Source organism: Panthera onca, chromosome X, assembly GCF_046562875.1.
Source record: "Panthera onca isolate mPanOnc1 chromosome X, mPanOnc1 haplotype 2, whole genome shotgun sequence".
Lineage (NCBI taxonomy): Eukaryota > Metazoa > Chordata > Mammalia > Carnivora > Felidae > Panthera > Panthera onca.
The window spans coordinates 47,284,769-47,298,811 of NC_138357.1; the positions used below are offsets into that span (position 1 = coordinate 47,284,769).

A 14,043-nucleotide genomic window follows, 5' to 3' on the forward strand; every position below is an offset into this window, starting at 1 on the left:
ATCAGTCTCTCTTGACGTTAAAGCTTGTACTACACCAGCAAAGGAAACAGCTTGCTGATTGTTAGCGGGATCAGTTTGGTGGCTGATTATATTTGGGAAGCATGAGAGAGATTGACTCTGTGGTATTGGTGTGGTTGTTAAGCCTGAGAGAAGGCACAATTCAGATGTCTTCCTGGTGTATGGCTGGTTTCCAATCTAACCCATGGATCACACATTGTTTTTATTTGTTTTTATAAATCCTGTTTCATTCTTTAAAAGGTTCAATATAGTTTCCTCTTCCCCTTCTCCTACTCAGTCACCTCCTTCTCCTCCCCCAAGATTCCTCCCCTGATAGTGCCATCTGTAAAATAAGGTTCTCCTGTCTGGACAAACAGAGGAGTTTCTTTTCTGGGGGTTGTGGCATTGGACCCTTAGGGCAGGTTGGCATTTTGCTTTCCCTACTATGGTGTGAGCCTAAGACATAGTACATGGTAAGTGGACCACTGGTGTATCTTCAAACTTGTATTTCTGTCCCCCTTTTAGAATCCAACGATGGTGGTAACTCACCTCAAGGAAGACAGAGAGTTTGGAGTTCTTTGCGAGGTAATTTTGGCAAGAGTAACCCCCAATATGAACATGGTGGATATGAGCCTCCCCTTTCACACCACCAGGAGGATGATGGAAATGTGATGATGAGGAATGTCCAGGAATACCCCCAAGTAAGACAGTAAGTGACCATACAGCCTGGTTTGCATGTAGCAAACCCCTGGGATTATGCAACTCTTTCACTATACTTGCTCTTCTTTTCCTTCTCTCACTGGAGAATTGAAGAATGCTCAAAGTGGAATAATGGTTGAGCAATCCTACTTGTAGTCCTGGTGGCAGAGAGGTAAGGGTGTGTCAATGAAGACTTTCTTAGCATTTATGGCCACCATCCTCCTCTCCACTTCCCTTCTGCAGCACTTTCCATAGCAACCAACAGAACAAGAGGAGAGTGAAATGGCATAATGAAGGCCATATCCATATTACTGTGTGGAGAGATAGAAAACCTCTGAAGAGAGAAATGAGGGAGAACACACAAGATGGAACCCCAGGGAGCTGGTTCAAGATCACCGTGAGTGTCCTGGCAAGATCTTCATTAGAATATCCTGGAACTTTATCAGAGGAATACCACTTTAAACAATTTTACATCGATTATTTGTAGGAGAGTTTTCCAATGGAGAGAAAGAGGGTTTAGAAAATCCGTATTTTGCACAAAAATAAGAAATAATGCTAGTGGTCCCTTCTTTAGAAGCCCTGTACAGCTCAGTAGAGAGTTGGAAAAGAACACTGTTGGGTCTGTTTTCCAGCTTTAATTCCGTGTTGTCTCTCCTCACTCCCATCCCTTCTTTTCATCTTTAGATTCCCTATGGGGGAAAGTATGACAAGACATGGCTAGTGAATTCAATCCAGGACCATTGCAGTGTCCCTTTCACTCCCGTGGATGTAAGAGAGGATGGTGAAGCCAGATGAGTGGACACAGGGAAAGAGGGGCTGGGGCGGGGGGAACCCACTGAGCAGGTAGACTCTATCCTTCAAAATTATTGTTGCCTCCCTCTCCTGTAGTTTCACTATGTGAAAAACCAAGCTCGGTTCTTTGTCCAGGATGCTGGCATTGCCTCTGCATTGAAAGATGTCAGCTACAAGATATGTGATGAGGAGAACCAAAAGGTATGTGTTGAGGGCATTACCTGTACCTAGTCCCGGGGTGGGAGGACAGGCCAGGGTCTGGTGCTCTTCTTTGGAAGCAGAGTTATTGGTGCTTACCCGAGCACCTCACCTTCCTGCAGATATCGATCTTTGTCAATCCCTCTAATGTACCCTACTCTGTGCGGTACAAGTTGAAGCCAGAAGAAATGAAGCAGCTAAAGGTAATGCAGACTCAAGGCCTGTTGCATGCCCACACCCAGACCCACCTCCTCTTCCTCCAGCCCCCGATTTCCCTATCCCTACCAGAGCCTCAGAGTGGCTTTCTCTGCCTTTCTCTGCAGCTGACCATGCACAAACGCTATGATGTCTCCCATGAAGCTCTTGACCTTCAGAGTCTCCGCTTTGACCCAGGTACAGTTGATAGCAGTAATGCTAGGGCAGGTGAGGGCACAGGGATCTGCCTGGGAGGGAGACTGAGGAATGGTAACGTGGGGAGGGGTTGATGCTGGCCCTGGACCCCTGTCAGCCTTCTGTTTGCCTCCTCTTGGCTTCCTGAAGACTTGGTGGGCCATGATATTGATATAATCCTGAATCGAAGAAACTGCATGGCTGCCACCCTGCAGATCATTGAGGAAAATTTCCCCGCGGTAAGGCCTTCGTCCCAGTGCTGTTATCAATAGTAGGGGGTGGAACTCATGAGGTGGAGAACAGATTTGTCTCTGAGGCCCTAGATAGTAACTGTCACTCTAACTCTTCTTCACCAAAAGCTGTTGTCCTTGAACTTGAGCAACAACAAACTGTACCAGCTGGATGGCCTGTCTGACATTATACAGATGGTCCCCACAGTCAAGATCCTGAACCTCTCCAAAAATGAGGTGGGAAGAGGGAGCCAGATCAAAGTTGGGGTTGAAGGTGGGTGGTATTGCTCACCAGAGTGATGACAGGAGGCAAGAGAAGGTACCTATGTGGAAAGGTGGGGGCTGGGGGTGCAAGGGCCCACGTGTCTCTCTTTCCCTGGAACTCCTTCCCAGCTTCCTCCCCATATTTCTCAGCTGACCTTGGTGTGGGAGTTAAACAAGATGAAAGGGCTGAAGCTTGAAGAGCTTTGGCTAGAAGGGAACCCTTTGTGTGACACCTTCCCAGACCAGTCCACCTACATAAGGTCAGTGTGAACCTCTGTCACCCTTCTTGGATAACTTCACCCATGGGATCCTGAACTATCCCTGACAGTGCCCCTCTGCTGGTGGTGGCATCCTTAGTCCTCTGGGAGTATCACAAGCCTTGCCTTCTCTGTGTCCCTCACCTTCACTTAAAGATCTTTTATCCCTCTGACCTGCCCACCTCTTTACATGCTCTGGCATCTGTTTCTGACTTTGCACTTAGCTTTCTCTGATACCCACCTATGATGTGCTCCAAGAAGCAGGTCTCCCCCTCCTCACCAGGACCAGGGGTAAGCAGCCTTGAAACAGATGCTGGTGACCTGGACCAAGTAGGGTCCTCCAGCCCTGAGCCTCATGCTGAGACAGGCCTCCCTGCCTCTGTGGTGGTATGGGGCTTTCTTCAACTGTTCTGAGAAGGGCTTTCCTTCTCTTAAACGAAATGTGCCCCATCTGTCCCAGGTTTCCATGGTGGCTTTGTGCCTCAAGGCCCTGGATGGCTTCTCTCGTTACATCTATTTCTCTGGCCATATGCCAGGAGCTGAACCTTCTTTGGGAGAAACTAGGGTTCCCTGAGTCAAGGGGCAAGAACTGGACCACTGCCAGTGAACAGAGGGCTTCCCAAGGTAGGAATGGAAGGGAGAGGGCAGAAGTGCTTGAGAAGACAGAAGGACAGACCTCTCAGAGGCACTGCCCCCTATCCACCTCCCACATATGTCACATCATCCCATCTGGTCGTTCAGAAGAGCCCTGGGTAGCCTGACATGGGTATAATTCCACAGGCAAGGAATCTATTGAGACAGGCACAGGTGCACAGGGGCCATCAGGAGGGAAGGCAGTGACAATTAGAGGGGGACATGGACCCTCAGGCCCATGGTGAGCTGGGGCTTGACCCTCTGCTCCTTCTGGGGAAGGTCTCCTTCCCCTGTATCTGCATCGTTTCCCATACCCAGCTCCAGCTGAGCTCACACAGGTGACAAAGTTTCAACCAGCATCCAATGGGCCCCCAGCCTAACACCTGCATGTTTTACATTCCTACCTCAGGTGCCAGGGCCAGCCAGGGCAGATGAAGGAGAGGGCTGCAGCTACAGAGCCATTCCCCCCTTCTTCTCTCTTCCTCCCTGGCCCCCACCAATATAATAGAGCTTTTTTTTCCTTTCACTTTGCTTTGCTTTCTCTTCCTCCTTTGTCTCTACTCCCCTATGTCTCTCTCACCTTTCCCCTCCTCCCCTTACTCCCTCTTCTTTCTTGAACCCCCACCCCCTCCCCCTCCTTCCCTGCCTCCTGGGTCTCGCCTCACTCACCTCTCTGCCCCGGCATTCTGGGACATCCCTGGGAGGTGTCATGGTCCTGCAGAATGCTGGGCCCCTAGTGAGGTAGCAGAGCCATGGGTTCCCACCTCATTCCCTCTTCTGTCTGGAGTCTTCATTGGAGACCTGGAGGAAGGAAGGGAGGCAGGGAGGGGAAGGGAGCCCCAGAGGCTGGGCTCCAAATGTTGATCCTGGTGGCACTGGAGATGGGAGTCAGGACAGTGTAGGTGGGAGATACCCAGCAGGTAGGTGAGAGAGGAGAGAGAGGGAGAGAGCGAGAGAGAGAGAGAGAGAAAGTGATGGAGGGAAGAAGAGCAGTAGGGAATATGAATGTGAAGCTGTGGAGAGAGATAAGGAGGCTATACCTTCAGAGAGTCCATATGGAAGATGTTTAGTGCTCAGCAGAGTAGTGGACCTAAACCTTTTGAAATCAGAGGCTGAAATGGGAAAAGGGGCTTCTGGATGGGCAGAACATACTGGTCTTTGTTTATGGCATCAGTGTTTTAACACAAATGAAGAATTGCAATTCCAAGCTATCAACCACTTCTTTCTATTTTTGGTCTTGGACAGTGCCATCAGGGAATGTTTCCCCAAGTTGTTACATCTGGTAAGTGCCTACACTCATCATTGTCTTTTACTAACATTGATCATCTCCATATCTGCCCTCAAACTCATTGGTCTTGTCTAGATTGCATATATCCATGAGACCTTTATGCACTAGGAAACATGGACTCCTGAAAAAGATAAGGATATTCTTCCTGGAAAAAATGTACACACACACACACACACACACACACACATCGTTGCATATAATAGTAGAGACTTCCAGGACCCCATGATGAAGACACCCATTGTAATCTTGCCTCTGGCAAGAAAGGGCATTTCTAGTGCTCTTTCACACCTGTCTTCTCACCCTCATCCTCTCTTGGGCTCATCCTTTTCCCTAAGTATCCAGGGCCACCTCCCTGGTCTCCACTGCTGACTTCCTCTTCCCTTCTCCAGGATGGCCAGACGTTACCCCCTGAAATTATCATTGACACTGATGCCCCATACTTAATAAAGTCCAGCAAGGTGAGGAAGTAGGATCAAACAACATTTGGGGTATTACAAGGGAGACTTTATCAGCTACATAGTCTCAAATGTCTTTTAATTACAGGAAAGCTCCAGAGGATCTGAGAAACTAAAGAGTCTAATCCTGCAATTTCTTCAGCAGTAAGTACTTTAGAGACCACAAGAAATGGGGACTGGATGCTGAGAAAGGTCTGTTCATGGGGGTTCTCAAGTCTCATTTGAGGTCCAGACCCCAGAGATATACTATCCTCATTGCTTTCCCACAGGTACTATTTGATCTATGACTCTGAAGACCGCCAAGGTCTCCTCTGTGCTTACCACTACAAGGCCTGCTTCTCCCTGACCATTCCCTTCAACCCCAAAGACCCAGCCCCGTGAGTAGAAAAGCTCAGACTCTGATCCTGGGTTGTGTGACTCCCCAGTGGATGAAGGACAGCTCCTGGAAACACCCACACTGGCCAGACTATCACCTCCTCTTCCTCTTTGTCTCCCTAGAAGCAGCTTATGCAAGTACTTCAAGGAAAGCAGGAATATGAAGAAGATCAAGGACCCCTGTGCGTGTTTGATGGGGAGGATTGTACAGAGAAAGGGGGGGGAGGTGAGGGGGTAATCATAGGGCACAAGGCGTGGCAGCCCCTGACCTTCACTTGTTTCTCTTCCCCCCTATAGATCTGCGTGTTCAGCTGCTGAAGCATACAAAACATGACATTGTGTGCTCCCTCAGCACACTGCCCAAAACTCAGCATGACATCAGCTCCTTCGTGGTGGACATGTGGTTCCATACGGTGAGCACCTGCTTCCTTCCAAGGGCAGCCCTAGAAAGCCACAGATGGGTAGGAAGTTTAGGTGACTTAGCACCTGGGTTATTCCTTTTTAGGAGATGATGCTCTGCTTCTCTGTCAATGGGGTGTTCAAGGAAGGTGAGTATATGTTAGACCCCCTCTGCAGATGCCCCACTGCTCCCTTCCCTCTGGTTGGGCTCCCTCTCAACTTTCTTTCCCCTCCTCTTCCTATTGCAGTGTTCTCTTGCCTCCACTCAGCTCCCAAACCATCCTGATCTGACATGGGTCCATGCCCATCTGCCCTGCAGAGCTCAGGCATTAGGGACACAGGCTATGTAGCTTGATGGCTCTCATCCCAGATCCTCACTCGGAGAAGGGGGGCCCATTAATTAAACTTCCAAGTTTCCATTTTCAAAATGGGGCTAATAACACCCATCTTTTGTGTGCCTGTGAAAATGCATCAAATGAATTCATAAAGTGATTTACACAGGGCCTAGCACATAAAAAGGTCTTTATCACTGGGAGCAGACTGTTCCTATTGCCTTCCCCATTCCCGGCATCCTGACTTTCATAGAACAATTGTACCCTTCAACATGAGTATCAAGTTAAACTCTGACTGGGGAATGCTATGTAAGCATGTGAAGCATGTTCAGTTCTAATGAACTGAACAGTTGCTTGTTGTTTGTTGTTGAAGTGGAAGGAAGGTCTCAGGGTTCTGTTCGCGCCTTCACCCGGACCTTTATTGCTACACCTACCAACAATTCCAGGTGAGTGCTGTGCTGTGTGTAGAAAACCCCATTCAGCTGAGATTCAGGGGTTTGGGAATGTAGCACTGTATGTCCTTGAGGTTTTGTCAGTATTGTGGGAAGTATTATTCTTGCCTAGTGGTTAAGAGCGTGGGCTCTGGAGTCAAAGCATTGTGTTATTTTCCTGACCCCAACATTCACTAGGTGAGTGACCTTGGCCAAATCACATAACCCTTCAGTGAAACAGCATCTTCTTCTGAAAATGGTATTAGACTATCCTGCCCCTTGGACTGTTTTGCATAATAAATGCATTGGGTTTAAACTTACAAATCTACTGAAGCTAGTAGACAAACTCTCCACAGGTGCATCTGTGGGAGGGCTAGAGTTATCACCCAGGGAAGCTATGGGACAGGCAAAGTTAGGGATATGGAAGCAATCTGGTTGCTGAGAGACAGTGGCAGCAGGGTCATTGTTGGGGTGTGGGATTGTCCATTTGTCAGTTGTCTGAGGGTCCATTTTTCCTCCAGTCTATGCATCGTGAATGACGAGCTGTTTGTGAGAGATGCCAGCCCAAATGAGACTCAGAGTATGTCCTCCATCCCAGTGTCCTCATCCACCTCCAGCTCTGTGTTCATCCTCTCCAAGGAGCAGCAGGAAATGGTGCAGGCTTTCTCCACTCAGTCTGGGATGAAACTCGAGTGGTCTCAGAAGTGAGATTGGGTATCCAGGGGAATAAGAGGGAGCTGGGAGAGTGGGAGAATAAATAATAGGAATGCATAGGCAATTTGAAAAGATAAGTATTTGGATATTTTCCTTCCCCCAAAAAGAAGGCCTATGAATAAAGTATCCTAATTTTATGATGATATATATTAAAAACTTTTAAAACATTATAATGTTCCTATGACAAGACCTTGCATATGGAAAATCCTAGGTAATTCACTAAGAAACTATTAGAATATCGATACACAAGTTCATTCAAATATGTTGGAATAAACTGAAGACCTAAAAAATGAATAGACATGCTATGTTCATGAATTGAAAACCTTTTAAGATAGAAATACTACTTCAAGTGGTGTACATATTCAACATAATTCGTATCAAAATCCCAGTTTGCTGTTTTCCAGAAATTGATAAAGTGACCCTAAAATTCACATTAAAATGCAATGAATTCAGAATAGCCAAAACAATATTTAAAGTGAAGAATAAAGTTGGAGGACTCAGAATTCCCAATCCTCACAATTTTGAAATTCATTGGTAAGGTATTATAAACAAGATTGCATGGTACTAAAATTTGGGTAGACATATAAGTCAATGTAATAGAATTAAGACTCCAGAAATAAACCCTGACATTTATAGTCAATTGATTTCCAGCTAAGTGCCAAAAAAAATTAATGAAGAAAAAAAAATCTTCCCAACAAATAATGCTGAGACACCTGGATATCCACATGCAAAAAAAAAAAAAAAAAAAAAAAAAAGAAAAAAAAAAAGAAAAGAAAAGAAAAAAAAAAAGAAATTTGACCCATGCCACGCATATCAACTCAAATTGATTAAAGATCTAATGTAAGATCTGTAACTATAAAAGCTCTTAGAATAAAATATAAGTGTATAACCTTCATGAACTTAAAATAGATAATGGTCTCATATATGACACGAAAGTACAAGCAACCAAATAAAAAACGGACAAATAAATTAGACTTTATCAAAATTAAAAGCTTTCATGCATCAAAGGACACTGCTGAGAAAGTATAAATACAACCTACAGAATGGTAGAAAATATTTGCAAATCTCATATGTGATAAGGTCTACTATCGAGCATACCTGAAAGACTAACAATTCAATGATAGGAAGACAACCCAATTTAAAAATGGGGAAATTATTTGATGAACATTTATCTTAAGATATACAAATAAATGAGCAACAAGTACATGAAAACATGCCTAACATCATTAGTCATTAGGGAATGTAAATCAAAAACAATGAGATACCACTTCACAGTCATGAAGATGGCTTTAGTCAGTGAAATGGAAGATCAGCATAGGTGAGGATGTGGGTAAATTAGAACTCTCATATATTACGAGTGTAAAATGGAGCTGTGGTTAGGGAAAATGTTTTGGCAGTTCCTTAAAATGTTAAATGAAGTTACCATATAAACCAGGAATCCCACTGTTAAGTATACACCAAGAGAAATAAAGATATGTTCACTCTAAAACTTGTACAGGAACATTAATAGCAGCATTATCTATAATAGACAAAAAGTGGAAACAACCCAAATGCCCTTTAGCTGATAAATGGATAAACGAAACTGGTACATTCATATGGTAGAATATCATTCAGTCATAGAAAAGAATACAGTTCTGATGTATGCCATGACATGGATGAACCTTGAAAACATTATGCTAAGAGAAAGAAGCCAGCCTCAAAAGGTCACATAGTGTATGATTCCATCTCTATGAAATGTCCAGCATAGGCAAATCCACAGGGACCAAAAGCAGATTAGTGGTTTCCAGGGCCTGGGGAAAGGGGAGGAATAGGGAGCCATGTCTAATGTCTAGGGAGTTTCTTTTTGAGGTGATAAAATTATTTGGGAATTAAATAGTGGTGATGGTTGAGCAATCTTGTGGATATACTAAGAAAACAATTGTACACTTGAAAATGGTATGTGCACAAAAATAATAACAAAATGGTATGTACATTATATCTCAATAAAAAAATGATTGGAAACTTGTACTTTTAATAAATTTCCTTTTATCTACTTGAATGTTTTTCTTTATCAACATATATTAAACTCCCTTGTTCTTTGGGGAGCTCTAATTTTCTGTTTTGAAGTCTAGTGGGCATAGCATTTTGTGTCAATGTGATAGACATTTTCACTAGGTCTTTCTTCACCATTACACATAGTGCTCATACTGATGGTACATGAATACCAGCAAAAAGGTGGCATATGTTTAGCATCGCATGGTCAGCGTCTCTGTACTGTGGTACTAATGGAGGTCATCTGTCCTCCCACTCCAGGTGCCTTCAGGACAACGAGTGGAACTACACCAGAGCTGGTCAGGTCTTCACTATGCTCAAGGTGAGGTCTGGGATCCATTGGGTTGGTTACAGATGGGTGCTTCTGGGCCTTCAGGAAGGCCAAGAAGGTGGAGGCTGGGTAGCCTGGGAATGAAACACTGGGATCTGGCTCTTCTGACGTCCCAACTCCTTCCCTTCAGAATGAGGGAAAGATCCCAGAGGACGCCTTCAAACAAATCGCCTAGAAGAAGCCTTGGATGTCCACATCATCTTTGTTCTCTTTACTCCAGCCTAAGGCCATGTTCATGGCTGGGGATGGAGGCCGGGATAACCATGAAACCAAAGTTATCTTTAGCAGGCCAGGTGACATAACCACCTGAAGTATTAGTTGTTCTGTGTATTTCCCCCACTCGTGATTTCTGTTTATCTTCATAATAAAGAGTGATGCTGCATGTTGTATAATGTGTGTCCTAGATTGCTCTTCCCCTGCCCTGACTGTGAGGCAATGGGTCCAGGACTGAAAGGCCCTGCCATCTCCTCCACATTATTCACACTGGTGGCCCCTTGCAGGTACACCAGGCTTGACTTCATAGGTAGTGTGTCAGTAAATTCTGATGAGAAGGGACACACACTGCTTTTAGGGATTGGCCTTTGGAAACAGTGTGGCTCAGTCAGATGCTCTACCTGGAGGCCTGCAGAAGCAGTCATGTGACCTGGAACAACAGGGGCTTTGCAAGGGTTGCCTACTGGCTAGTGAGGGCTGTGGAAGGAAGGAAGATGAGGACTCACCTATTTTACTACTTATTCCTGATCATTTGAATGCATTCAAAGGCACACCATCAACAGTTTTATGATTTGCACACAGGTGAATGGGAAATGGGCCTTTTCACACCTCTCACCATGCTTGCATTTGTCTTCTCATCCATCCACTCTACTGCCCCCTCATCCTTTCTGAAAGTGCACTGTAGGAGGGATCTCACTTCAGCACCTGAGAGTGAGGGAGAGTCAGCCTGTCTCCCCAGTTAATTTCTCAGACAGTTGACAAGGGTGCTCTATATCCATGTACGTGGGGTCGGGAGGGGATTCAGACATTTTGCTTCATTCCAGACAGACAACAGTAGCATAGAATCTCACATTATGGCCAGTTCTGTAGGACCTTTCTCAAAGACTGGCAATTAGAATTTCAGAATTGCAGGCAAGAGTTGAAAGGGACACTTGTACAATTTATTTTCCATGCTTCTGTAACATTTGGACTTTAGACCACCAGCAGGCATTTTTGAAATTTTTGAAATTAAAATAATAACAGTACCAAATTTCAAGTTGCCATCCTATAAGTGATGACACAGGTGAGGTACCACCAGTTTACAAATTATGCCTCTATTATCAGGTCTCACACAAGTTATTTCCTACCACTTGCCACTTTACAGTTCTTTATGTACATTTACAGGAGGAACCCATATAGTGGTGTATGAATTTCTTGGAAATGTGAACTAAGGGAATAATTGCCATTACATAAGGAGTAATTCCATGTTATTCCATGTAGTGTCTCAGTGATCAAAGACAAGAAGTGCAAAGACAGAGACTGCAGTGCACACCTTCCAGCCACATCGTGAGGAACAGAGGCAGGCTCACATGTTAGCAAGAAATTTCAGTATCTGGCTCAAATTAGGCTCTCCAAGCTGTCTGAGTCCCCTCATGGGCAGGGACCATGGTACCCATTTCATGGCCCCTTTACTTATTCTCTCCACATCATTACATATACATCATTAGGTTTCCACATCCTTGGCCTCATCCCCTAGCTAACTCAGATGCCATGGTCATCCAGTCACTCATTCTTCTGCCAATCCTCCCAATTCCTTTGGTCCCTTGGTACAAAGGCATCAAGTTTATGGACAACTCCAAGATGCACTTATCACAAAGGCTGCTGCTGGAGATGGCTGGTGGACCCCTCAGTGTACCCTATCATGACCTAGAAGCCTCTGTGGGAAAGGAACCCCAGAAGCAGCTGCAGGAACTCCAGGAAGAGCAGCCTTGATGATGACTTTTTCTATCTCCAAGTAACTTCTGTGCCTTCACTAAAAATCCCTCTGATGCCAGTTTGTTACTCTGCTTCCAACACTTTGTCCCAGATCTTGCTTTGAACTGATACCCTCATCTCTAGGATCCATGCCTGGGAAGTCCACCCCTAGCTCTAGTGTATAACTTCTGCTTAATCGTCCTACATATGGATTCTATTTGCCTCCTTATAAGGCCTTAATGTTACCATTTTTTAATGATCACAAAATTTATCTTCAGGCACTGCTCCTTATTTCTACCACCCTGTAACCTCTGTGCTGGATAAAGTCAGTCATTGGATGTGATCACATCACCCCTTCAGTGACTGTACCCAAGAGCAGAAGTCTTAGACCTAGATCATGCAAAATTACACACTGTCCCACACCCCAGAAGTATAAAATAAAGCAGGAAGAAGTGCTGTGTGTTGCACCCTAACTTGCATCAAAGAAAGGTAGTAATGGTAAGATGGCATGATTTGGGGGGGGGGGCGGTTAGGAAAGGCAAGTGTCTGTGGCAGGGTCTGAAATTTTGCAGTTTTAACAGGATCCCAGCTGTGATGGCTAATTTTATGTGTCAACTTAGCTAGACTGTGGTACCCACATATTTGGTCAAACATTATTCTGGATTTTGCTGTGAGGATAGGTATTAGATTAATATTTAAATCAGTAGGCTTTGAGAAAAGCAGGTTACTCTTCATTATGTGGGTAGGTCACATCGAATCATTTGAAAGGCCTGAGAAAAGACTGACCTTCTTGAAGGAAGAGGGAATTCTGCCAAGCAACCACCTTCAAACTTGAACTGCAGCTCTTCCCTAGGTTTCCAGCCTTCCAGCCTCTCCTGCAGTTTTGGGGCTTGTCAGGTTCCACAATAGCATCAGCAAACTCCTTAACTAAAAACAAAGAATGAACAACTATACACCAACAAACTGGACAACCCAGAAGTAATGGAAAAATTCTTGGAAACATACAACCTACTAAGATGGAATTAGGAAGAAATAAAAAAAAATTTGAACAGACCAATTACTAGTAAGAAGATTAAATGAGCATGAAAAAAATCTCCCAATGAAGAAAAGTTCAGGATCAGATGGCTTCACTGGTGAATTTTACCAGTTATGGAAAAAATAATGTCAATCCTTCTCAAACCCTTCCAAAAAATTGAAGATGAAAGAACAGTCCCAAATTCATTTTATGAGGCCAGCATTACCTTTATATCAAAACTAGAAAAGGACACTACCAGAAGAGAAAACTGCAGGCCAATATCTTTGATGAATTTGGATGCAAAAAAATATCAATAAAATATTAGCAAACCAATTCCAGCAACACATTAAGGGATAATTCACCATAATCAAATGGGATTTATTGCTGAGATGCAAAGATGGTTCAACATATGTAAATCAGTAAATGTGATACATCACATCAGTAGAACAAAAGAAAAAATTATGTGATAATAGATGCAGAAAACGCATTTAACAAAATCCAACATCTATTCATGATAAAAATTCACAACAAATTATAGAAAGAACTTAACATAACAAAGGCCATATATGACAAGCCCACAGCTAACATAATTCTCAAAGGTGAAAGGTTAAAACCTTTTTCTCAAAGATTAAGAATAACACAAAGGTGACCACTTTGACCACTTCTACTCAACATAGCACAGAAGTCCTTGCCAGGAAAATAAGGTGTTAAAAAGAAATAAAAGCCATAAAATGGAAAGAAATAAGTGAAATTATCTCCATTTGAAGATATTATTTTATACAGAGATAATATTAAAGATTTCACCCAAAGCTGTTAGATCTAATCAATGAATTCAGTAGTGGTAGTATACAAAATTAACATACAAAATTCAGTAGCATTTCTATACACCAACTGTGAATTCTCTGAAAAAGATATAAAACAATCCCATTTACAGTAGCACCAAAAGCAATAAAACTTAGGAATAAATTTAACCAAGGAGGGGAAAGATCATTACACTGAAAACTACAAAACACTTATTTAAGAAATCAAAGAAAACACAAATAATTGTAAAGGTATCCTGTTTCATGGATGGAAAGAATATTGTAAAAATGTCCATACTAACCCAAAGCCATATATTCAATGCAATCCCTATCAAGATTCTAATGGCATTTTTTTGTGGGGGACATGGAAAAAACAATCCTCAACTTTATATGGAACCACAAAAGATACTAAATAACCAAAGCAACCCTAAGAAAGAAGAACAAACTGGGAGATATACATTTCCT

General features: G+C 43.6%; 1 protein-coding gene across 4 annotated transcripts in view; it reads left to right on the plus strand.

Annotated features, from left to right (window-relative positions):
• The window catches only part of LOC145714193 (nuclear RNA export factor 2-like), a 32,900-nt gene extending 22,692 nt beyond the window's left edge, over positions 1 to 10,208 (plus strand). For 2 of the 4 annotated variants that reach the window (XM_081793395.1, XM_081793397.1), the window contains exons 2-21: positions 523 to 706; positions 940 to 1,093; positions 1,381 to 1,464; positions 1,585 to 1,689; positions 1,809 to 1,889; positions 2,010 to 2,079; positions 2,227 to 2,315; positions 2,436 to 2,543; positions 2,700 to 2,830; positions 4,706 to 4,742; positions 5,138 to 5,206; positions 5,292 to 5,347; positions 5,473 to 5,580; positions 5,702 to 5,760; positions 5,876 to 5,991; positions 6,084 to 6,126; positions 6,683 to 6,755; positions 7,262 to 7,444; positions 9,747 to 9,807; positions 9,947 to 10,208. In XM_081793395.1, the coding sequence (XP_081649521.1) occupies positions 523 to 706; positions 940 to 1,093; positions 1,381 to 1,464; positions 1,585 to 1,689; positions 1,809 to 1,889; positions 2,010 to 2,079; positions 2,227 to 2,315; positions 2,436 to 2,543; positions 2,700 to 2,830; positions 4,706 to 4,742; positions 5,138 to 5,206; positions 5,292 to 5,347; positions 5,473 to 5,580; positions 5,702 to 5,760; positions 5,876 to 5,991; positions 6,084 to 6,126; positions 6,683 to 6,755; positions 7,262 to 7,444; positions 9,747 to 9,807; positions 9,947 to 9,991 (1,856 nt within the window). In that variant the 3' untranslated portion in view covers positions 9,992 to 10,208. The remainder of the gene's footprint in view (positions 1 to 522; positions 707 to 939; positions 1,094 to 1,380; positions 1,465 to 1,584; positions 1,690 to 1,808; positions 1,890 to 2,009; positions 2,080 to 2,226; positions 2,316 to 2,435; positions 2,544 to 2,699; positions 2,831 to 4,705; positions 4,743 to 5,137; positions 5,207 to 5,291; positions 5,348 to 5,472; positions 5,581 to 5,701; positions 5,761 to 5,875; positions 5,992 to 6,083; positions 6,127 to 6,682; positions 6,756 to 7,261; positions 7,445 to 9,746; positions 9,808 to 9,946) is intronic. The other 2 variants (XM_081793396.1, XM_081793398.1) reach the window with 1 other exon arrangement.
• Positions 10,209 to 14,043: the final 3,835 nt, after the last annotated feature.